This window comes from Odontesthes bonariensis, chromosome 6, assembly GCF_027942865.1.
Source record: "Odontesthes bonariensis isolate fOdoBon6 chromosome 6, fOdoBon6.hap1, whole genome shotgun sequence".
NCBI lineage: Eukaryota > Metazoa > Chordata > Actinopteri > Atheriniformes > Atherinopsidae > Odontesthes > Odontesthes bonariensis.
Window position 1 is genome coordinate 14,073,368 of NC_134511.1, and position 23,742 is coordinate 14,097,109.

Sequence of the window (23,742 nt, forward strand, 5' to 3'; positions counted from 1 at the left end):
TACCTTATACAAGTAGTTCAATTCCAGTCGATCGAATGCCTTTTCAGCGTCTACTGCCATTAATGTTAAATCTATATTTTGCTGTTTGGCATATTGTGTTAAAGATATACATGTTCTAACATTTGTTTTTAAATTTCTATTTTGTATAAAACCTGTTTGGTTATAGTGTATAAGTAGTGGAAGGACTTTGGCCATTCTATTGTTTAAGACTTTTGTAATAATTTTATTATCGCTATTTATTAAGCTTGTCAGGATTGATTCTATTGGTTCAGAAAGTTCTCACTTGAAACACCGAGTTCTCTGACTCCCTTCGGTTCAGATCTTTGTGGTACGGGTGTTTGGGGTCATAAACCATTGGGTGCTGTTCCACGGTAAAGATCAGCTTCTCCTCGTCCATTATTCCCTGAGTGATGCTGACCTGTTGCTAACTAGCTTGTCAACAGGAAGCAGCGTGTTCATTTCAACCAATAAGAAGTGTTTAGGGGCGGGACGCCGCCGCAAAATGTCGTCCAAATAGAGACAGTGTGGGCGATTTTATAAGCGGTCGGCGTGATCGCTGGACGGAGCGACATCGGGACGGGTCAGGACAGGCTGATGGAAAAGTACGCATTCTAATGAATTTTTATCAATCGCTTGCTCGCCTTCAGTCAGGATGAGGTGTTACAGTGACGACAAAGATGACTACTTCTCGCTTGCTGACAAGAAAGAAAATGTTTGAGCAACTGAAACATTTTGTCTCTCAGCATGCCACTCCAATTATGAGCGCTTGGCTATAGAAAAATAGAGAATAAAGGAGAAGGAATTTGTTATTCTTAAATTAAGAGGTAAAATGTTACAGTACACATCACTGTCTCTATTAAATAACATAGCAAGGGCATCAAATGTTTTGACTGGGCTCCAGAAGGTAAATGTTGAAGGATTCGTGCGGGACTGTTGTCTCTTTAGAGGTCAATCTTTTGTTTTAAGCTTTTTGTCAATATATTGTATTACAAAAAATGGAATGAGTGGTAAAAAAGGCCATAAATACACACATTAGTACACACGGTGGCACATTGGAACACAAATCAATCTTGTTTTCCACAAAGCAAAAAGTTTTTTTCAAGCCCCAGTAGCATTTCTCATTGTGTGTATTTTTGTATGAATGTTTGTGTTGCTGTGTGAGAGGCAAGGTAATTAGGTAATCAACAGCTGTGCCTGACAGACAGGAAGCAGCTTGTTAAGAAACTGAAACGGAGTAGAAAGAGATAATGAGAAAAGGAGAGGTAGAATAGGCCTCACACAAACAGGAAAGGTGAGAGAAACAATGTTGACAGAAAAGATCAGAGCAGGAAAAAGAGAAAGGTCCAAGACAAAGACTGAGTGAATGACTGAAGGAGGGAGGTAACATACAGTTGCAGCATCAGATGTGAGAACAGCTGCTGTTGTCAACTATGAAACACATGTAAACCTTTTATTGGCAAAAGGTACCAATTATAGACAGCTTGAGGGGAAGGAAGTTTTTCACTGTCACATCAAGGAACACAACAAACCATCGTGTGGAAGCACAATTGTTTCATTCTTTTATTTATTATTTTCTCATCGTCATACATTATATATCCCCCCTATGGGCGAACTTGTCAAGAGATGACAAAAGAAAAGCTAAGAGGTTGAACTTATCGTGCGTAATATTTAGGGACAAACACTGACAAAACTTGGCTTTAGAATCAACTGTTTATGCATTTCATGGCCACCATAGCTTTGACTATAGAGTCACACACAGCTATTAAGATACTTTTTGGAAATTTAGAACCTTCAGGTTCTCTGCTTTATGATCCTTGGTAAAGAACAACATTGGTTCTGTGCTCACCCCCCTATACGTTTGGTAGTTTTTATAGTGCTGTGAATTCAGTTTTGAATGATTAAATTGGGCCCTGTGATGGACTGGCGACCTGTCCAGGGTGTGCCCCACCTCTCGCCCAATAACCACTGGGATAGGCTCCAGTGGTCGTCTTCGTCTGTACGTAGCCCATGATAATAAAACAGAAACATGATTTTAGATATTTTGGCTAGTTTTCACTGCACGAAAAGAGGGATTTGTGTCACTGTGGACGGCAGTGAACTTCCGCGAATTTGCCTAATTTTCGGACGCACCTGGGCGCTTGCAGGCAGACAAACTTTAAGTTTGTTGAGCGAGAAAATCGTCGGAAACGAACCCGACTCGCGGCGGGCTCTCACAGCGGGGTGCTAATGGCCCAGCGATTAGCACCCCGCTGTGAGAGTGCCTGGATCTCTCACTGGCCTCGCTGGTATTGGACGAAAAAGGCACGTGATTACATAAAAAAGCTCCTGTAAAGCTGTCCGCCCATTGGCCAATAAGGTTAATATATGCATACTTTATATGGGCATATCATTCAGCAATTATGATTAATAATTGTGATTATGATTACTAATATTTCTGGGATGTTTGTGTACTTCATATATTCACGCCATTCTTATAAGCTGCACTATGACTAGGCTAATGCAGGCATGAATGACGTGATTCTATTGAGAATGAAAAAGAAAACTTTTTTTTTTTTTAAAGCGCTTTTATTGCCACACCACACAATGTACATAGCTTACATTGTAATAAGAACCATGTTGATAATAAAGAATTGAAAACTATATACACACACACTGCTGTAGCCTACAATATACACAATAAGCCTAAACGCCGCCGTTTGGAATCCGCATTCCTCCGGTCCCTGCAGAGTCTGCGGAGTTGTCAGACGTCCTCATCCTGGATCAGAAGCTGGTTTCTGGGAGCTGTTGGAATAACCAATAAATAATCCATGCACAGCATATTGACAACTTGTCTATAAAGTAACGAAAGTCATATTGACAGCGTATATGTTCTTACTCTCTTTCACTCTTCTGTGGTGAGACTGTGAGTATTTCGGGTTGGCTTCAAGACGCGCCTGTAGCACAGCACACAGGTCCGTCACGCAGCTGAAAAAAACAAACAAGAGGAATGAATAAAATGACCAGTGCTTAAAAGTATCAGTGCCAGCCGTGGTAAAAGTCAGCGCCGCTCACCCTGGATAGTGTCCCCGTCTGCCTCTCTGAAGTTCGGACTGTTTGCCACCGCCTCCTTCAAGCGACTCGTTACATCCATATTGTGAGGTGACAGTAGCCTGTAAAAACAATAGGCCTATGGTTAATAAAAAAAACTGCATTAACGTAACATCGGGTCCAACTCAACTAGATATTGGGAGAACATTCACTTATTCTCACCCTTGACCTGGATTATAATGCCACGGTGAGTTATGCAGGCGGCGAACTGCTTCCTATAAATTGAAAACACGAAATTCATTTTTTTAAATAAAGCAACTCACACTGGTTTTCACGTGATGGACACAATTAAGTTGAGTTTAGCCTAAAGCCACAGTCAATAACCTACTCTTACCGCGATTTTCGGATTCTGTATCCGCCTTCTCTTGCGCTCTTCAACTTGTAACTGTAACTTCAGTCCGTTCTCGACGGCCATCTTACCTCCAACCTAGCGAATCTCTGGTCGATTCCATCCAGCACCCTCTCCACGACCGTATCCACAGTGCTGGCCACCATACGAGACATCCCGGTCATAGCATTCAACAGGACTTTCATTTGATCTGCCTGTAAGCAAGTGAGTAAGTAAGTTTAATATACAGCACATTTAAAATCAGCGAGAACTGTCCCAAGTGCTGTACAGTGTCAACAAGACTAAAATTAAACAATAAAATGGACATGTGCAAGTAGAAAAAAACACACAAACCTGTAGACCCGCAGAGAGTTGCTGGGGAGTTGAAAGCTAGTCGTCTTCCAGCCACAAACCAGGGCAGTTTTCACAGTACGGGACTCTGTCTGCCTTTCTGCCGCCAGATCTGCTCCTTAAACTTTTTGTTTACACTGCACGACACAATGTTTCTCATACGTGATTGAACGAGAGCTTATGCGAGCCGTTAAGCTCCACCAATCATATGCGTATACGTCATTACACGGAATACTCGCGAGACAACCTCCCGTCCTTTTGCTATTTAATGTTGTCTGACCACAGCTGGCAATTTGCACTGTTTTGACACAAAAATGGACTCTGCAAGGACAAAGAAAAGACCTCGGCGATATTGTGACCATTGTGACACCGAATTAAGCCATACACAATAAAACACTGAGCGCACTACTGCACATTATGTATACAGGCCAGATTTCTATATTTTTATTTCTATATTTCTATTTTATTTAAGAAACCTTTTAGAATATTGCTGTTGCATGCTTATTTTATCTTTATCTTATCTTTATTATTATACATTTGGACATCCAGTGCGGGCAACAAAGAAAATAATTTCATTGTTCAGGGAAACACGTTTCTAACTGCACACATGACAATAAACCTTTGAAACCTTGAATCCTTGAATTTTGCCCACAAAAAGCGGTTACAAAAGAGGTGTTTGGGAGAAAAAAAAACAGATATGCATCACCTGTCACCAGCAGACAGCGTGCACCTCTTCTTTTTCAAGACAACACAGCAACAAACTTGGCTGGAGTTGGAGGTGATGGTCAGGAACGTGTAGAAACAGGCCTGCCCACCCCCCACCTCACCTCACCCCACCCCACTTGAAAATGACTGTGGCAGCTCCTGACCTGATCACTGGCATTTACATATTAAAGGCTCTCCTAAGTAGGGGAGGGGAGGGGGGCATGGGGGAGCAGTTGCCAGGTCAATTTGCGACAATTTGGGCCAAGTTTTCACTTTTACCACCGCAAATGCAGGGGCTCAACGTATGCGGACATGTAAGGGGCCACATACATCCACAAATCCCTCTTTTCATGCAGTGTTTCATGAAAAGAACGAATTAAATAATAAAAATTTACTGTCTCCTAAGTTATGCTTCTGAAGGCTTTTCATATCAAAATTTTATCAGTTTATCACTTATCTCCTGACAGACATGATGAGTAGCATTTATGTTCTACTATTATCAGATCTCTCCACATACTGCATTTCCATATTTATATACTTTTACTGCTCAGGGTACCAGATCTTTTTTTAGAAGCAGGCCTTTGCTTTTAATTCTTTTCATCCTCAGCATGACTGGTCATATTTGTCTAGAAGGACTTATTTTGATGCCTAAACCTTTTGCCTCACTTCTACAAACATGTGTGCAGGCATGTTAGTCAAGCAGCGGTCTTCAAGCAGTTTTTTTTTGGCCTCCAAATTGACATCTTTAGCTTCAGATTTGGATAAAGATTTAACTTTGTGCTTGGAACTGGATAAATAAAATAGCCACCTGCTCCCATGCTTAGCTTAGACAGTTGAACTGATCTCTCGGTTTTGAACTAAATTTGTGCGAAAACTTCAGCAGTATATTTAGCCAGCTGAACTAATGAGAAGCTCTTGCATACAGAGAGCCATCACAGTTGTTTTCACACCATTTTACAACATCTTTCATAAATTGGAACTCTCTCACTGGGGATGAAGACCATTCAATTAGTCCATTCTCTTCCAGTGGCTGGCTCTTGGGCTGCTCCAGCGGCCACCTGTGGTGCTCCTTGTGAAGGCCATCTTCAAATTCACTATCAGAATCAGAACTCTCCGAATTGACACATCTAAATTATCTTCATATTCGGGGTTAGGGTTAGCTAAATCTTTTGGTCATACTGATGGTGGAAGACTGTAGTGTGATTTAGAGGTATTTATCTCTTTTGTCTCACCCCCTTGATGTGCAGGTTTAAAGCATATAGTGCGAGAAAATGTTTGATTTTTTTTTTACAATGTTATGGAATAACATTAAAAAAGAAAGTGAGAACAAACAGCTTCTCTGTGCTTTGATGATAATAATGTAACATTGTGTGTGTCTCTGTATGGAGGTCAAACTGACCCGAAGACCATATAAAGGATGTAAATGTGTGGGGTATAGTAGCTTGTGTGCTCAAAAATTATTTTTTGTTTGTACCCGTAGTTTCAGGTAGAAAAAATGCATACTTGTACCATTTTTCTTCTTTTAAAAATTTGAAATGGGTCAATTTGACCCGAATACCATACAAGGGATAAGTTGAGCCCCCATAGTTCAGATTTCTGTTCCATTGAGATTTTGGTGGAACTCATTTGCTCCTTTTCCCTCCAATGAGTTGGTCTTTCATTTCACTGTGATTAAGGTTGCTGTGCTCTTGTGAGCCTTTGGGTTTTAGAAAAGGTTATATGCCCTTTCCCTGATCTATGCCTTTCTACAGTTTTATAAATCGCATGCTGTGTGACAAGTGGGACACACATACTCAAGTGTGTGTCTTTCTGAAGTGTTTCTTATCTTTTGCGTCAGTTGAACATGACCTAGTTTTAGTTCATCTCAAAGATTATTCGGAGAAATAGTATGCACCTGACCACATTTTGCACCTACAGCAAAGAGGTACGACCACTTTCTGATTTAGGGGGGGGGGCAAATTAGTAGTCCTTAAAACAAGTGACACAGCAACAGCCTGCATGACTGTCTAATTGTTTGAGCTTGTAATACTGTTTTTATTTTATATCAATGTTATTTATCTAACTAAGATGAGCTGATATCTAAACTATGTATAAAGTAAGATTTGGGACCTCAAAGACTGCAGCAGAATATATTAAAGCAAAGGTCCAATGCCAAGACTGGACACAGCTGTATTTGTATATCTTATAGGGCACAATGCATGTTAATACTGAATGTCAGATACTGTTGTGTTAAAGCCTCCTTGGAAGAAGTTTTAAATGGAAAAAATAAACTAGAACACAGGAAATTATGTGTTTTTGGGCAGCAGTTGCACGAGTTTGTTTGGAATAATTAAAAGAACTGGGTCATTAAAGCCTTGGAACAAGAAGCATGTCACCAGAAACATGTGATCTTATCAACAGGAAACCCAAGGGATAGATGCCATAACACAGCGATGACAATTTGATTGACACGTCTTCTCCTGGAAGCATTATATAAATGGATTTTAAGATGCAACCTTGAAGCTGAGCCTATCTCATTTTCACTCCCTGAAGCTCTAAAAGCAAACCACGATGCATCGACTCTTAACCTTTGTCATTTCCTCTCTGTGTCTCCTTTTCTCTCTACATCATTTCCCCACTGGCAGAATGTTAAGAAGACAGGTGTTCACAGAAGCTATAAAGCAAAGAACATCATTCTATCGACCAGCTCCCCTCTCTCCTTCGATCCCCATCTTGCCCTCCCTCTGTCTTTCACATCCTTTTCTTCCCCCTGTGTTCAGGCATGGAAAGACAAGCAGGCAAAGCATACAGCTGCTCGTCTCCCTTTCCCCCAATCCTTTATTCCCCTTGTAACTGTTCTCCCCCCTCTGCAGCTAAAAATACAGGCATTCTCCAGAGCCACTAAATAAAATTGTTTTGCTCACACTTGCTTTTCCCCACCCCCACCCTCATCCTACTATCTTCCTCCTCTTCCCTTTCTCTAAGATGGCCAATAAAATCAACATTTGGTCCAATTTAACATGTTGATCATTCCTTCCTTAGACTGTCTACTCTCCTCCTTTGCACAGCTGTAAGCATATTTTTTTCTCAAAAGCTGTGCTTTGGACAGCATGTCAAAGATCTCTAACATCCTTTTCCTTTTTTAACACCTTTGAGCAGAGAACATTGTTTGCTCTTACCCTCCAGAGCTATATAAACATAATCTTCTCCTTTCTAATCTGACTCCTCATAAGTGGGTTTTAAAAGGTTGAGAAAAGAAATATGCAGATCGGGTTGTAATCATGGTGAAATTTGAGAAAGACTGTCAGTAAATAGCAATGTTGCATGTCAAAGACGTACGTTTTGTAGACCCATTCATCTGTAACAATTCCCCTTAATTTACACTTTTACTCCCGAGTCACAAGAGTAAAAACTACTTAGAGCCAAGGATGTAAACTCTTGCTTTTAGGTATCCACTCAAGAGAATGATGTCCTTTGGGACAGTCTTCTTGTAATATAAAATATTCTCCTTCTGCTCTTTTGTCTTCCCTATCCCAATGTGCTGAGGCCAAGAACAAAATACTTCTTCAAAAACTTTCTTTCATTCTCTCCTCCCTGCCCACTGAACTGCAATCTTCTGTCCCACATTCCAACTCCGTAAAGCAACTTTTTATCTCCCATCTTTTCCTCTTCCTCACACAGAAGATCCTTTTAGTCTCCTCTTGGGAGATTGAGGAGCTCGGCCCCCTCAGTGTGTTTGTGTCATTTGTTCACTTGTGCATGCTCGAGAGCTCTTAAGTCAAGGACACAAGCTTGGTTTTTGATTTAGACGAGAGAAAAAAAAAGAACAGCAGCAGCGGGACCCTGGAGTTCCCGTCACCTAAGGAAAGGAGGAGGGTGAAATCAGGAGGGCAGAATGAAAGCATGGAAATGACTGGAGAAAGAAAGGAAAAGTAGAGAGCTGGCTGAGAGTGAAAAGGAATGGAGGACAAGCCGCGTGGTGCGACAGAGAGAGGCAATGCATGAGGGACACTGTAAGGAAAGAAATGGGAATAAAGCGCAAACAGAATGAAATGAGAGAAAGAAGGGAAGAAAGGACTGAGATACCTCCAAAATTTGACACTTCATCGCCAACACACATAAGCACACCGTCGCCTACACGGGGGACGGGGAGTTGGTGTTAGCGTCGGCACTGCCGCTCGCTCTATGACACCGAGCATCTCCAAGGAGAAGGACTTGAACATGCAGGGTCTGCGTAGGTCGCCTTAATTAGCCACACATCCCGCTCTGCAAGCTCTCAAGGGGGTTTAACAGGGGCATCGAGGGTGGGGAGACGAAGAATGGGGGAGACGGAGGGGAGGGGGAGTGGGAATGAGAGAGGAATGGGTAGTAGAGTAAAGGGAATTAGCCAAAAGGATTGAAGGTTATTTAAAGCATGGCCTACAAAAACATTCAAAAAAGTAGTGTATGTGTATGTGTGCGTGTACGCATGGACGTTTAGCCGGTTGCGTGTTTAAATATGATTACATTCATGAAATGTGACACATGCGTGTGTGTTTTGCTGTACAGCCAGAATGAACCCTGTGTTCCAATAATTTAGTGTGTGTGCTTTTGCACTTGTATAAGTGTATGCATATGAGTCTGCGCCCTGTGACGGAATGTGCTCAGGTAGCCAGGGTCATTTTAGAGAGTGACAGAATGATGCTACATTGAGGCTGTACACATAAAACCATCCGTATCTGCAAGTCCTAATTGGCCAGCCCAGGTCGTTGTTCAGGGCTATGATAGAGCGGAGTAACACAGAATCCCTCACCAAAGCCTGTGTAATAAACACAAATGCTGCCTTTAGCCCAGTGAATCCTGCTTCACCAACCATCTTTATGCCCCTTTCTTTCCTGCAATTGACAGTTATAGAGCATTTCTCCACATACAAATAATTCTCACAACATGGAAAATCACAACAGACTACTTTGTGAAAGCATCTTTTTTCACTAAAAGCACAATTTGTATTGTATGAAAATCCACTAAATGTGTTATGTACGTCACTCACTTTACTGGAAACTACAGGGAAGCTTAAACATGAGGCAGTTCACTTAGAATCTGATGGGCCAGAGCTGAATCAACAAGAACTTGTATACTTTCAATAGACTCTGCTGTCTAACGTTCGGCCATACAGGATGAAAGCGTTCATTTTTTACTTGACCTGCATGTAAGTTGGTTTGCAAGCCGTGTTAGTCTTAGCAACGCTGCCATTGCAGTTTGGACCAAAGAGAACTTTTGATGATACACATAATAAACAGTTTAAACCAGAAGTCAAGATTTGAGCCGTCTTTGTGTACCCTTTTTCTATTTCAAAGTTTTACCTATGCGTAAATAATGAAAAAAGAATATGTGATCATTACGAGGTTCTTAAAATAATAACTACAGATGAACAACAACACATATGTCTTTGTTTACTGTCTTTATCAAAGGAAAATTAAAACAGAAGCAGCAAGTGATAAACTAAGTACCCCCCATGATTTCATCAGCAGCAATGGCTTGTAGTAATAGTTTGTCTCTCATGTTGTTGTGGAGGACTTTTAGCCTAATAGCCTACAACTCTCTTAAGGTTTCACCACATTATTTGAATCAGTTTGAGATCTGGACTGTGACCGGAACATTGAAACACCTTAATCTAGCCATTCTGTTGTAGATTTGTTGCTGTGAACAGATGGCCCCACATTTGACGTATCTGAAACAAGTATAAACTGCTACACACTGTACTGTATTATGTCCTTAAGATCTTTAAAGAGGGTGTACATTTTTTTTTCTTCAAGATTGCACCTATGCTCTTCCTGCTTCTCCCATATGTTATTCTTCCCCTTCCTCCGACATTTCGTTTTCCCTCTTTCAGTCCGGCACACAAATATTGTCCCCCTTAATTCTTCCCTCCTTCATCTCACTTATAAAAACCCTCTTGATGTTTAACAGCTTTAACAGTCAGACATCTTTGCAGCTCACATCCACAACAAAATGGATTAACAAAAATACACAAAAAGAGCACACTTTTAGAGAATACAATGTGTGCTTGGGACCCTATTATTCTCCAGGGACAAAATGCAAGAAGAGAACAAAGATGGTACTCTGTTGTCAACCTTTTGCAAACCAAACCCGTGTGAGTAGAATCAAAATAGAACACAAACCCAAAAGAAAACAGAGTAGTCAATCTGCAAGCAATCTATAGGATGCAAGGGTGAAAACGGAAAAATGGAAGATGAGGAAAAACAAACTATGAAGACAGAAGCAGAAAAGGGAGAAAGGGAGAAACACATGTTGTTTGACGATATGTGTGTGGATGCACACTTTTTCCCTCTATTTTTTTTCTGCAATCAAGAGAAAAAAAAAGGGGAAGGAAGAAAGGGTGATAAACACAGACTATTATCACTGGGGTGGTCATTTCCTCTGCTCTTGTATTAAAGGAACCCCACAGACTCTGTATGCGAGTGTGGTTGTGTGTGTTAGATTGTTTTTATGTTTCTGGGATAAATCTATACTCAGCGGTGGAGGTGTTGACTTATTGTACACAAATAACTCAGATAATGTGCTGGAAGTTGGCCACCTCAAAATGCAAAAGTGTAATACAATGAAAAAAGCTCAACACTTTTAACAGCTGTTAAAATTTCACAGCAAAACAAGAAAAACAAGAAAAAAGATGAGACCTAAGATGCCAAGACACTAAGGCGATTTTGCTTTACAATTCCAAATTAGTTTAGAAGTTGAACATTTTAAGTCAAAGTTACGTAAAAAGTCATTCTATACATGCATACACACAAATAACTAATTGAGTGACTGCCAATCTTTGGGGTTGAGTTAACAATTCAGTTAAAACCAGGTGACTTTATATTCCCTCTCTTCGTTTTTCATATGTCAAAGCTTCTGAAAGCTCTGAGCAAATTATTAGTTTTCTCCAATTTTCTACTGAAGAGGGGTGGAAAGTATTAAGACAAATCTTAAGACAGAAAAATACCACTTGTATGTCAAAGTCAAAGTTATGCTCAGGATATAGGTCATTATCTTGAATGTATTGTCGCAAGCAAAAAAAAGAAGTAATGTTGTACCTTCTGGTCACACTTTCTGCAAGAAGATGCATTCACTGATATGTATCGCTCATGTAGTATCAAGGGGTATTTAGGATAAATTGGGCCAAGTGCTTTGGTCGTAGTTACACTGATTGGTGAGGGAAAAAAAAAAAAGAGATTATCAGACAGAGGAGCATACACAAATTGATTCTGCATTCTCATTATAAAACACAATTTTCTTTCTCTCAGGGGACAAACAAAAGGAGAAACGGTGACATATTTTATCTTTCTCTCACTTTAATTCTCATGCTCTTCTTATTCACTTGTTGGCAAACATCCACTGTTCACTTTCTATGCTCCCTTTTGCTGTGTGTTTGATTCCCAAGTGTGCCAAGTGGGACTGCAGACTTCTTGGCCCCATGTCTTTGTTGTTTCTGTATGTGCGTGTGTGTATGTGTTTGGGGTGAGGAGGGTTAACCAAGAAAAACAGCCTACCCTAAAAAAAGCTAACTGTTAAGTTAGTTTCTGTACAACATTTAACCTCTGTCCCATATCTGTTCCTCTTTTTGTGTAGATTCACTTCACTCAAACAACTTCAAACATAACTTGGTCCTCTCACCTGTGTGTCTTTGTGCATTATGTTCTTTTCTGTTTCTGGACTCGCACCCGATTTGTGCAGACAAAAACGGTACATTTCAGTGAATGGAATATGTTGGGGTCTGTGTTCATTTCAATCAATTGTAAAGATATGTAGGCAGAGGTACCATCCTCCTAATGCACACTTAAACATACTTTATTCTTTGTATTTAAGTGATGAATAAATAATTTATTATTGTTATCAATATTATAAAAATCAGTACATTGTATGAATTACAAACAGATCCCAACATTATAACCAATCAACTTATTCTGTGACTTATCTTTCTCCAAAACAGAAATGATCAAATATTTGCAGTTTCCATATTCCAGTTCATTTAAGCACATTTTTTTTTTGAGCGCTGGATACAGGATCCAAATATGCAAAAGCATATGAGACACTAAAGACCCTATTAAAACAAACCGGGTGGTCAAAGTTGAAATATGTAAGAAATTCTTTATTGACAAAATCAACACGTGCATTGCACTGCATCAAACTAACACATTGTTGGTGGTTGCTTTCAGAGACACAGTGAATTAAGTCATTTTTTAGGCTTTTTTGTCTATACCTCAACTCCCGACATCCAGACTGTAACAACAAAATGGGAAATAACTCCAAAGGTGATTGAAAAAAGACCTCAGATCATGCGGGACTTCAAGAACCAGATTGAAAAACAGGTGATAGTTAACCAACCATACATTGTGGTTGTCAAAAAGCTGCAGAAGAATGAAGTGGTGAAAAATGTAGCAATTTCAAGTGACAGCAACATCAAGAAGAAGAAACACAAGCTGCTCAAAAATACAAAAGGCTGAAAGAGGAAGAAGTAAAGGGTGGAAAGTGAAGGCAGTAATTATGCAAGTGTTAATCAGAGCATTTGGGGCTGTGACCCCCAAACTGCGAGAGAGTGGCTCCAGCGGATTCCAGGAGCACCATGCATAGTGTTTGGCAAATCGTTGAAGAACACCTTTCACAAAACAAAACTACAGTCCTCATTAGGCAGAGCAACCTCCTCACTTGCTTCTACCCCTGTAATCTTACTCGTATGCTCATATTCCATAAAACTGGACTGGGAAACTACTAAAATTAGACTTTATGTTTCCAATGAAGTTTTTGTTGATCAGAAAATAAATGCAATTTCCTACGATGAACCCTAAGAAGGCATATTACAGGAACGTATACAAACAAGATATGAAGGTTAGGGTATTAAGCTGTTACAACACTCTTTTCACTTCCTGCATCATAAAATATCATCCCTTCTGAATTTAAATGGATAAAAACCTTCCAGTTCCTTCAGCTGTTTGATCGTGGAAGATGTGCATTCATATGGAACACTATGACGGACTTATTCAAAGCGGTTCAGAATGAATTAACAATCAGGATGGCAGTAATAACTCTGAGTTATTACTGCCATCCTGATGTATAAATAACCTGTGATGTTATGAAGTGGTGAAGTAGTTAGTGCTGCACTCTAAACAGGCCACAGGAAGAGTGTGAGTGTACACGCTTTGTCTGTCTCGCTGTATTAGCCCTGGGGTAGGCTCCAGGGCCCATGCAACCCTGACCAAGGTCAAATTTATGGATACATAGATTATAAAGCAACAAAAGATTCGACCTTACAATGTAGTGCCTATCTGTGGCAATGCTAAACTAAGATTAAAGTGCAAGGAGGTAAGTGTTTACTTTTAACCTCGAAAAGTCATTCTAAAAATAGTCTAGTTTGATCTTCATTTAATGTTACAAATAATATTCTGTTAATCGCTTCCTTAAATATATAAATAATATTAGTTTAATTCCACAATGTTTCTGCAGGAAATATTGTATAATCATTAAATTTAAATTTTTCCCTGTGGCTGCCTGCAAGCAAATAGCCCAGAATGGTGAAAAACCTGAACGTGCCTTACACACACACCAAGACACACACATCTACGTAGGCAGACACACACACACACAAGCAGATAAATAGCACATCCCTGAATGGAGTGTGGACAGTGCATTACCCCAGTTCTGGTATTGAATGGGGACCATTAACAATGTTAATCTATAGATCAAATCAGGATCATGAAGTAGAGTACTGCTCCCATTCTGGCAGCATCATCATCATCATACCACTATGGCACATTTTCCTCATTTAACCCGCCATACAAAATTAAGGTCATTCTGAGCATGATCTACTTTTTTGTTAGTATTAACAAAAAGACTGAAAACGGAATGGAAAAAAATGAATAGACCAATTTTACAAATTAACCAATACTAAGTTTCTATAAAAATGTATAATGGCATCAGTATCAACTCTGAAAGCTCAGCAACAAAGGCAAATGACATAAACAAAAGACTAGATTTGATAGAGCTAATATACATCATTCGTATATTAGTCATTCATTCATTTTCTTTGGGTGGAGCCTATCCATGCCGCCAGTCTACTGCAGGGCCAACACAGTGACAAATGAGATAAATAACCATGCATCCTCACACTTGCTCCTTGGTCAGTTTAGAATCCCAAATGAACCTAAAATGCAAATTTTTTGGACTGTTGGAGGAAGCCCAAGTACCCAGAGAACCCACGCATGCAAACATCACACAGAAAGGCTCCCACTCGATATTCGAACAGGGAACCTTCTTGCTGTGAGGTGACAAGTGCTCATAACTACACAGCCTTTATTAAATATTACACTTTAATGATAAGGGACAGAACAATTAAAACTTGAATGATGATCTGAAAGAATTTCAAATAAAGCTCTATCTTGAGAATGTCTCATTGACATATTTTGAGGAATAGGAGACACACAAGCACATCCAAAAATCTCATTATATTTAATTTCTCAACACACTGGTATGCAGAGGCATATGGGTAGGGAGGCAGAACTAAATGGAGTGTCAATAACCCAGTATGACAGCGGTGTGTAATTACAGCTAAATGATATCAGAATAATCACAAAGGGAGAAATGCACAAATAATGACTAATAACTGTGAAATCAAAAGGAATAATAATGAATAACGAGTTTTGATCCAAACGTCTGTGTTAATGGGGAGATTTAATGAAAAACAATGATTGGGGTTTCCTCAGTTATAAGTTTTGGAGGGACAATTCCATTCATTATGATTAACAACTGTTTTCTTTTGTGGTCTCAGATACTATCAACAACGAAAACATATGTGCAAAAGCACTATGTATGCAAAGCCGCATTCATACTTGAAAATACACACAATCATAAACGCATCCATAGCAAAGCCTTCGGTCTGGTTCTAATTTTTGAATCCCTTCATGACGCAATCCTTTTTATAAATACACCAAACAACAAATCATGCCAGATCGCATTAAATCGTAGACTAAAAAAAGGAAACAAAAGCAATTCATGCCATTAATTGTGAAAGGTAGCAAATCTTTCATTAATTTTGAAGCAGACTCACAATTTAGTGTCTCAACCAGCAATATTTCAACAGAGATTAATACAGATTAACTCTTTTAATTAGCCACCCCACCCACACAGTCACTGATCAAAGCTTGTGATCCTGCCTGCTGCTTGTAGACGACATTCTACATATGAGTGAGCGTCTATCCTACAGTAAGAAATGTCGGCTTCATTCCCTCCTACAGTCCTCACAGCTGTTTTAATCTCAGACATAAAACAGAATGACTCATTTGAATCAGTCCTACTTCCTATGAGTACACTGCACGTTTCTACAGGTGTGTGCATTTATACATGTATGAACATAATATATTTTTGTTTGCAAAATCATAATCATAAGCTTTAAGGCACCTCTTTTCTTACAGTATAACATTGAAGAAAGAAATGTGCATTTAATTGAATGGGAATGGGTATGTGCTTGATTCTTGGATTATTTTGCAAATGTCTGAGAATCATAATGTAAGCATAATTTTCTAATTTGAACTTTTATTTTATCTTTATAAAGTCATATAAAAGCAAACATCACTAAGTCAATATAGACAGCATTTCATCTGACAGGAATATATGCTAAGCCTGCTGTTTCAGGCTCTTTCTGAAATCAATGACTGTTATGTTTTAAATATTGCAGTGAATCTGGCTGGTAAATCCTCCACCATTGTCAATGTTCAACTTTGAAGAAATATGTGCTGCAATTAAATTGAAAATTAGCATATTCTATACAAAATACCCAGATATGGTGTCTTGGTACTTTGATGCTTCAAGATCTTTTTTTTTTCCTTTTTTTAAAGCATCTGGTTACATTTTTTAACTGTCTTATGATCTTAACTTAAAACCTGAAACCTGTTGTGTCATTTCTTTTATGTCCCTGTGTGCCACTTTGCGATGAGTCGTTACTGCCGATGTACTCTATCAGTAAAGGACAGATGTGGAAAACGGTTAGCTAAGTGGTGCTAATTGAGCCATGGCCTGCAATTATAGCTTCATGGAATGGGAAGTCATTCATCACCACTGCTCTTAACCAACAGACACTGAAAAGAGAAAAGAAGCAGAGGAGAGTGTATTGGACGGACGGTGAGTGGAATAAATGATTTGATGCTACATGCCTAACTTATTCACTAATGTATGCTGTTCATCCAGTACTAAGTGATCCCTATTATCTTAATTATTTTTCTTTGCTTCCTCTCTTCTCCCATCACCTGAAAACTGTTCCCTCATCTGTATCCTCCAGAATACTTCAGTCCTTTAAATGCACCTCAACGGAAAATAAGAGTGAGGGAGCAGATGTTTCCCGTTCAGAAGTATTCTTTCAAATAGGGTGACATACAAGCCTACAGCACGTTTCTTAATGTAGCACAAATTTTAGCTTTAAATTGATACAAAGGAGCCCGCAATTTCTCATTTATTCGTGGTCATGGCTCTGAATTGCATTTCACTCTCACAAACTAACTAAAAAGGCCTAAGATATGAGGAACTGAGCCAAATGGCAGAAGCATGGACAAATGTAAGCATTATGAATAGCACTCATTATATACTACATTTGGCAACACACTGACCGAGATTATATACCTTGATTCCATTTTTTTTCCAGACCAAATATAATGCAACAGTCAATGCATTTTATTCGCTTTTCATCTGTGACCATGGCAGACAGAACCAACAAAGACACCATTATGTGTTTGGTCCTAAAAAAATGTTTTTACAGTATGTTTTATCATTGCTGCAGACCAGAAAGTGGTCATAAAAATAAATCATTGTTGGCTATTACCACAAAAGAGTGTGTGGACTCCAATGTTGCTGGTTCTAATCTGCTGACATAGATAGTCATACATAGACACACATATAACCCCCCAACAAAGAGCAACTACCATGTAAAAATAACCTGGTTTCTACAGAGTATTGTCAGTCAAACCTTTGTGTGCGTTTGGGTTCTTCAAACATACAGTTACAGCAGGAAGTTTACATACAATCCTCATAAACATTGATGCTGTGCTTTGAATTATTCATTTGAACTGCTGTTTTTGTGGAACAGATGGGTTGTCTTCTTGGTAAAACTGGTCAGCCTGTTCTCACTACGACGGTGTCATATGCTGCTTTTTGGTCAAGACCCTGTGGCAAAGCTAATCAATGCTGAGAAAAACTTTTAGCATCAGTTTTCATCATAATGGGTAGAAGTAGGGAAATTGTGTGTATCTTTAAGATGCCAGGGTATTTGACAATCAGCGGTATGTCAGGCTCAGGGAATAACAATGAGCTGCATTTGTGGAGTTGAATATCAATTTGTCAGTTTCCTTGCACAAAGCCAACTATCACCTACAACCCATACATTTTTGTTTGGGTTTTTTTTGTCAGGACTTCAAGAACGCCATTCCAAAAGTTTACCATTAACCTACTTCTCAGAAGTAGTTTGAATGCATCTTTGGAATTTTTATCTCATTCTAACACCAAATTGTTCCAAAGAGACACCAAACAACTCATTTGCTTCTAAAACTTGAGGATTTCATGAAAAACCTTTGTTCAAATGAAACTATTAAAAAAAAAAACGATTTTGGAGGTTAAACCTTCTGCTTTTATTATAGATATCTTACTTTGTCCAGATATTTATCAATATCTATTTTTATGTCAAGCTCGGAAGGTAAAAACCTGTATATGGTGCATCAGATTGTACTGGGTTCAAATAAAAATGTATCTAAAAGAGTCACCCCAGCTCACTTTTAGTAAACTGATATCTCACAACTCTAGATGATATGCAAATGGTTGTTTGTGGTCAGAAAAATCACCTAGCACTGGCTGCTTAGCATAATCAACCATTTTCTGCTCGGCATAATTAGCTGACTGACAGTGTTTACTTCACTGGGGCTGTCAGTGTAAAAACAACTAAGATCTCTTATCAACCAATATAGGGCACTATCATTCTTATGGCCTTGAAGCAGAATAATCAAAGACCCTTTCAGACACCTTATGCACCCACAAATTCTTTGTACACAGAATGAGGGCAGCTCATGTTGGATGACAGGAAGCTGTTGGAAAAAAGGAGCAAATATGTGAGCTTCAGTTCTACCTCTCTGCTGTGGAGGAGGCCTTTCTCTGACACATCACTGCCAACGAACTGCTTCCCGGTGCCATTTCCTGTTTGATCTCCCACGCGATGAGGTTGCTGGGTTTCACAGCCAGGAAGTTGATGCCTGACTGGAACCACACCCTATGTAGATGAACAAAGAAAGAGACAAATAGAGGAAAAATAAAGTGAGGTTAATCTAAGGTTCACATAAGCCAATTATAAACAAAGGAGCTTAGTTATTACGGTGACAGTTAAGGGAGAATTTGCAAAAAATTCAATCTGCTTTGCTTGGAATTTCCCTGCCCTGATTTTCTCTCAGATTTCCCTTTGATGTCTGATCTGTGACATACCGTCTTGGTATAAAATGTCTTTTAGAATGGATACACACAACATGATTCTGCCTCCCACGTTGAGCTGCAGTGGGAGATGAGAAAGGAGTGACAGGAGATGTTCTTCTGAGAGATGATTTTTTTTCATTATTTTCTCATGCATTCATTTATTTATTTACGTATTTCACTGGAATAACATCTGTGTACAGTATAAATAAAAGTATGCTGTACTGGAGTTTATACCTGATGAAAGGGAATGTTAAAACCCAATAACAATTAATGCCCTCGGTATGACCACTGGGCCCTGCCCGTCTTTTTTGCAGCAAAAAGGTTTCCCTGATCTTCAAAAAATTAATAAGTAGTGGTCATATGGGCCTTTAACCAGGCCATTAGAGGCCATTTACAAGAATAAATCACCAGTACTTACATTCCTCTGTATAAAAGGAGGGGTGGGACCATTGGGTCTGTTTTCTTAATTTTCCTTTTCCAAAGTTTCTCTATGTACTTTGCCTCAACCCTCCATCTGCCCCTCTGTGCGCTTTCAGTCTCAAAGCATCCTTGTGCCAATGTCACTTTGATGTTTTTCTCATTTTGTCTTTCCTTCTCTTTAATCTGTCTTGGTGTGTTTTGTTCTATTTATCACCTTGATATGACCCTCCCTCAGTTAACATTTTTTTACGAACACACTTTATTGGTATTCACAAACACAAAGGTTTTCTAACTCATTAACACACATACAGTACTGTAGTCTCTGACAAACAACAAATACCATCACAAACATTAACTTTTTTCTTCTGCGCAGAAGGAAAACAAAAGCCAATTCTCTTTGTCTCCTTTCTCGTTACTACTTTCATGTCTTTGTTTTGCTTTATGTCCTGCCAAAACCTGCCTCCAGTTATGCCATGCATGTCTCTTGACAAGCTTCCTGCCCACATGTTTACAATGGATGCCTTAATATATGTAGCTGTGTGCCTGAGTATGTGTTAATAACAATCTAAATGAGATATTTGGCTTAAGCAAAGGCTCCTCTTGTGAAGATTTGAAAGCCCACTTTTTGTTCCTGAGATGTAGTTTTCTTGGATTATTTTGGTAGAAAATAAAAACTTTTCCTGGTTGAAAATTCTGCGTGTTGTTTGTGTGCAACAATAGGGGGAAAAAAATAGGGAACAAAAGTGTAGCACTGTTAAAAAAAAAATCTATTTTGGCCTGTTGTGAATAGGATAACTGAATGTGTTTACATGTGTGTTTGTGGTAGCACAATATAAAACAGTCAGGGGTCCTGTTAAACTCTTTTATAATTCAACAACAGAATGTTGCAGAAATGGGAACAAAAGGCTCTCTGCTATTCCTGTTTCTGTTTACCCATCATTTTTGCTCCTTCTATCTCTCTTTTTTTATCCTCATCCTGTTCTATTCGCTATCTGTCCTCTTCAAACAAGCGGAAATGTAAGATAATTCCCTTCAAAGGAAACTTACAACAGCAACAGTGAGTAAACAAGATTATGTACAACAAGCCAATAATTAGAAGAAGAACACAAATGACTGAATATTATGTCAAAGACTGACTGACAGGAATATAGTAAACAGTAAAACATTTTTTACGCGAAAAAAAACATTAACTTTTTATACAAACTTAAATAAATTCAGATCAAATATACCGTGAACACTTTGTGCTGAAATGATGAAATCTGAACAGTTTATACAGATTCAAACACTTACAGACATGCAGTACAACAAAGCCATTTAAAAAACAGATTAAAAGCAGTAGCATACACCCAAGTAGTTGACGTTAAACATTCACGCAATGAAAACTTACTGAACATTGCTGTCATCTAGATTCAGAGATACTGCACTGGGTCACATCTTGGACCACTTGAATATGTCTGTTGGATTAGTAGTAATTTCTCTCATGTAGAATTGTCATGCCAAAGAGACCTGACTTCAGACTTTGCCACTCAAACCTATATCTAACAGAACATAACAAACAAAGTAAAGCTTGGCTGCGCATTTACTAAGGATCAAGATATTCTCCTTTCCCTTTCCAGTACTGATGTCTTTGTGCTCAGCATGTAACCAACATGTCAGTAGGCTACACGTCTGAATTCAGAGGTGATTTGTCTAAAAGGCTTCCACAGCCTAATTGTAGACTTAAACTGGTTAAAATGAACAGGTAGAATAACAACAAAGCACACGGACCGTCAGATATTTGAGAAAACACTGTAGCACCGTTATCCCATGTTGTATATGTCAGGTTTTTGTTGTTCTGTATGTGCACAAGTGTGAATGGGTATGTGTGTGTGAATGTCTGTCAACAAGTGAGATGATGGACAGGCCTGCGTCCCTAAGCTGCCTCTGTCAGGTCTGTATGCAGCAGCAGAGCCTGATGAGTGTCTCGAGTCTGTTTTTAGGTAATGCAGAGCGACAGGGTAACTTCTCTCGGTTCTCTCTTTTTCATTTTGCCTTCTTCATTGCCTCTGCATTTATCAACCTCTTTTATATTTTTCATGTCAGCTGTGCTACTCTGTCTTGAAACTGGATGACTGATCTGTAACACATTTCTGTCTGTTGAATTAACAGACCCCAACTGCTTACAGTTGTTTTCTTGTTTACCAAAACAACAACAACCCCAAAAAAAAAAAACTATTTGCCCCACAAAACATTAACTGAGCCTTATTCCTCCCCCGATTACACACACTCACAACTACAGTCATCCCCTGTTGGTCAATAAGCAGCTCACTGAGCATTACAATTGATTTTCTTTTCCCTTTTTTCCAGGGCAGTGCCTTGTTTATGGGCACCTCAACATTAGTTTTCCAAGTGGAAAAATAAAGAGTAAGTGGAGAGAAAAGGCAATAAAGCATCATGCCAGTTTCCCTCTTATTCTCTATGTCATAAAAGCAATTTCTAAATGCAAAATGTGCTTTGTCAAAGTTAATACGTCTCTTTTCTTGTTTTCAGTGCTTAAAAGCTCCTGATGGTCTCCTTAACTCAATAATGTAGATTGTAGTTTTGCTACAATTTAGCTTTTTCTCTAAGGGATATCTTGAAAGTTCAGGTTTTGCCCTATATTTAGCTGCTGGATGAGTATAAAAAGAGATTCTCTACAACCGTGCACAAAATTGTGGAATAAGACCAGTCCAATAAGCAAGCATAATCACACTTATCTGCCTCTGTTAAGTACAACCTGTTTAAAAATGTCCAAATAGTGTAATGACACCATATGATTACTAAGTACATATCACTAGGGGCTTCCTATTCCCTACTAGAAATAACATTAAAGCTGCTCTGTTGTTTAAATAGACAAGTTAAAGGGCAAGGAGGAAAGAAACGAATGTGAATGATGGGATGCATATTTATAGCTAACACTTTCCACAAAGGAGCACTGACCCAGGACACCAAACAATATGTACAGGGACAGAATAACAAATCATTCTGTTGAAATAGAGAATCACTTGCATCCAATTAAATCCTCTTACACCTAACCCTATACTGCAGCGATAACTGTGGACACTGGGTTCCTTTAAGAAACAGTTGGTGATGATGGGATGGATTTACACACAGCAGAGAGGAGAAGAACGGACATAAGGGAGTGACATGCAGGCAAAGAGAGGACTGAGGGAAAATAAGGCCCGAAAGACTGGAAGGAAAAGAACACACAACCCTCACACTAACTCCAAACCCACACCAGGACTAAATGTTACATACATCTGACAAGTCCAGATGCTCAGTTATACCTTAGTTGCAAACGCTGCAGTGAGGTTTCAGTATTACAGTTCATGAGGTGTTAGAAGGTCAGCAGACTGAGCCTTTGCCAGACAGATTAAAAACACTCCTTCCCTCATTAGTTCCCTCGGTGTATGTATACCACAAGTTCACCCCTTATTTTCTATTCACCCCTTATTTTCTACCAAGCTGAGTTTGTACACTTTGCTTATGCTTTCAAGCACCCAGTCTGGGTCTTGGATTTATCCTGACGCCTTTGTCTTTTCTGTCAGCTTGTTTTTGTAATTCGTAAGTCAAGTTTTCAGTGTAAAAAGCAGGGAAAATAAAACTGTGTACACACAAATGCAGAAATGTGTGTACACCGTCATTTTTCACATTCCAATTTTTTTTTTAAAACTGTGCATACATATAGTTCTCTTAGAAAAATCTCAGTCATCATGAAACTATATGTACATGCATGAAATCTAATCCCATTTTCAACCATAAATGGATGTGGACACTCCCCTATTTTGTCATTTGCACATCAAGACATTGTTTGCATGACAACTAAATAGGCTATGTAATGAAAGGAAGTATAAAGAAGAAGCACAGTTTTACCAACTATAAAACAGAGACACTCATCTAAGGAGCAGAAAAAAGGAAACCTGTTTTATTTGGCGGTTTCACTTCTGTGATCACAAATGGAACAAAGACTTTTGAATTTAAAAAAATAACAAGTGATCAGCTCAGTAAATTCAGAGCAAACAACCCTGTTGAGTTAAAAAAAAAAAAAAAAAAAAGGTAGGATTATAAACCAGCGGCTTAAACACACATCAGCACACACATCACATCAGGGCGATAGCAGTGGACCGATAAACCTTTGTTTTATCTTCACCCAATGAACACACAGCCTGTGCACTATACAGTCTTTGTGGGAACGATCAGGACGGGGACACAGAAGTACGAATGGACCGTGGTATTTTTCTTGTGGCAAACAAAATCTGAACAATCTTAACATTCTTTTCTTTTTAAAGTCTCATTACAGAGGTCTTCTACGACCATTATAAACAATGCTGCAAGAGTTTATTGTAAAAACGGAAGATGGAAAAACAAAATCAGAA

At 39.0% G+C, this 23,742-nt stretch overlaps 1 protein-coding gene across 1 annotated transcript in view; it reads right to left on the minus strand.

Moving 5' to 3' along the window:
• LOC142382046 (transmembrane protein 132D) overlaps positions 1-23,742 on the minus strand; it is a 281,279-nt gene that overhangs the window by 124,912 nt on the left and 132,625 nt on the right. The window contains exon 4 of the mRNA XM_075467490.1: positions 18,591-18,731. Within this exon, the coding sequence (XP_075323605.1) occupies positions 18,591-18,731 (141 nt within the window). The remainder of the gene's footprint in view (positions 1-18,590; positions 18,732-23,742) is intronic.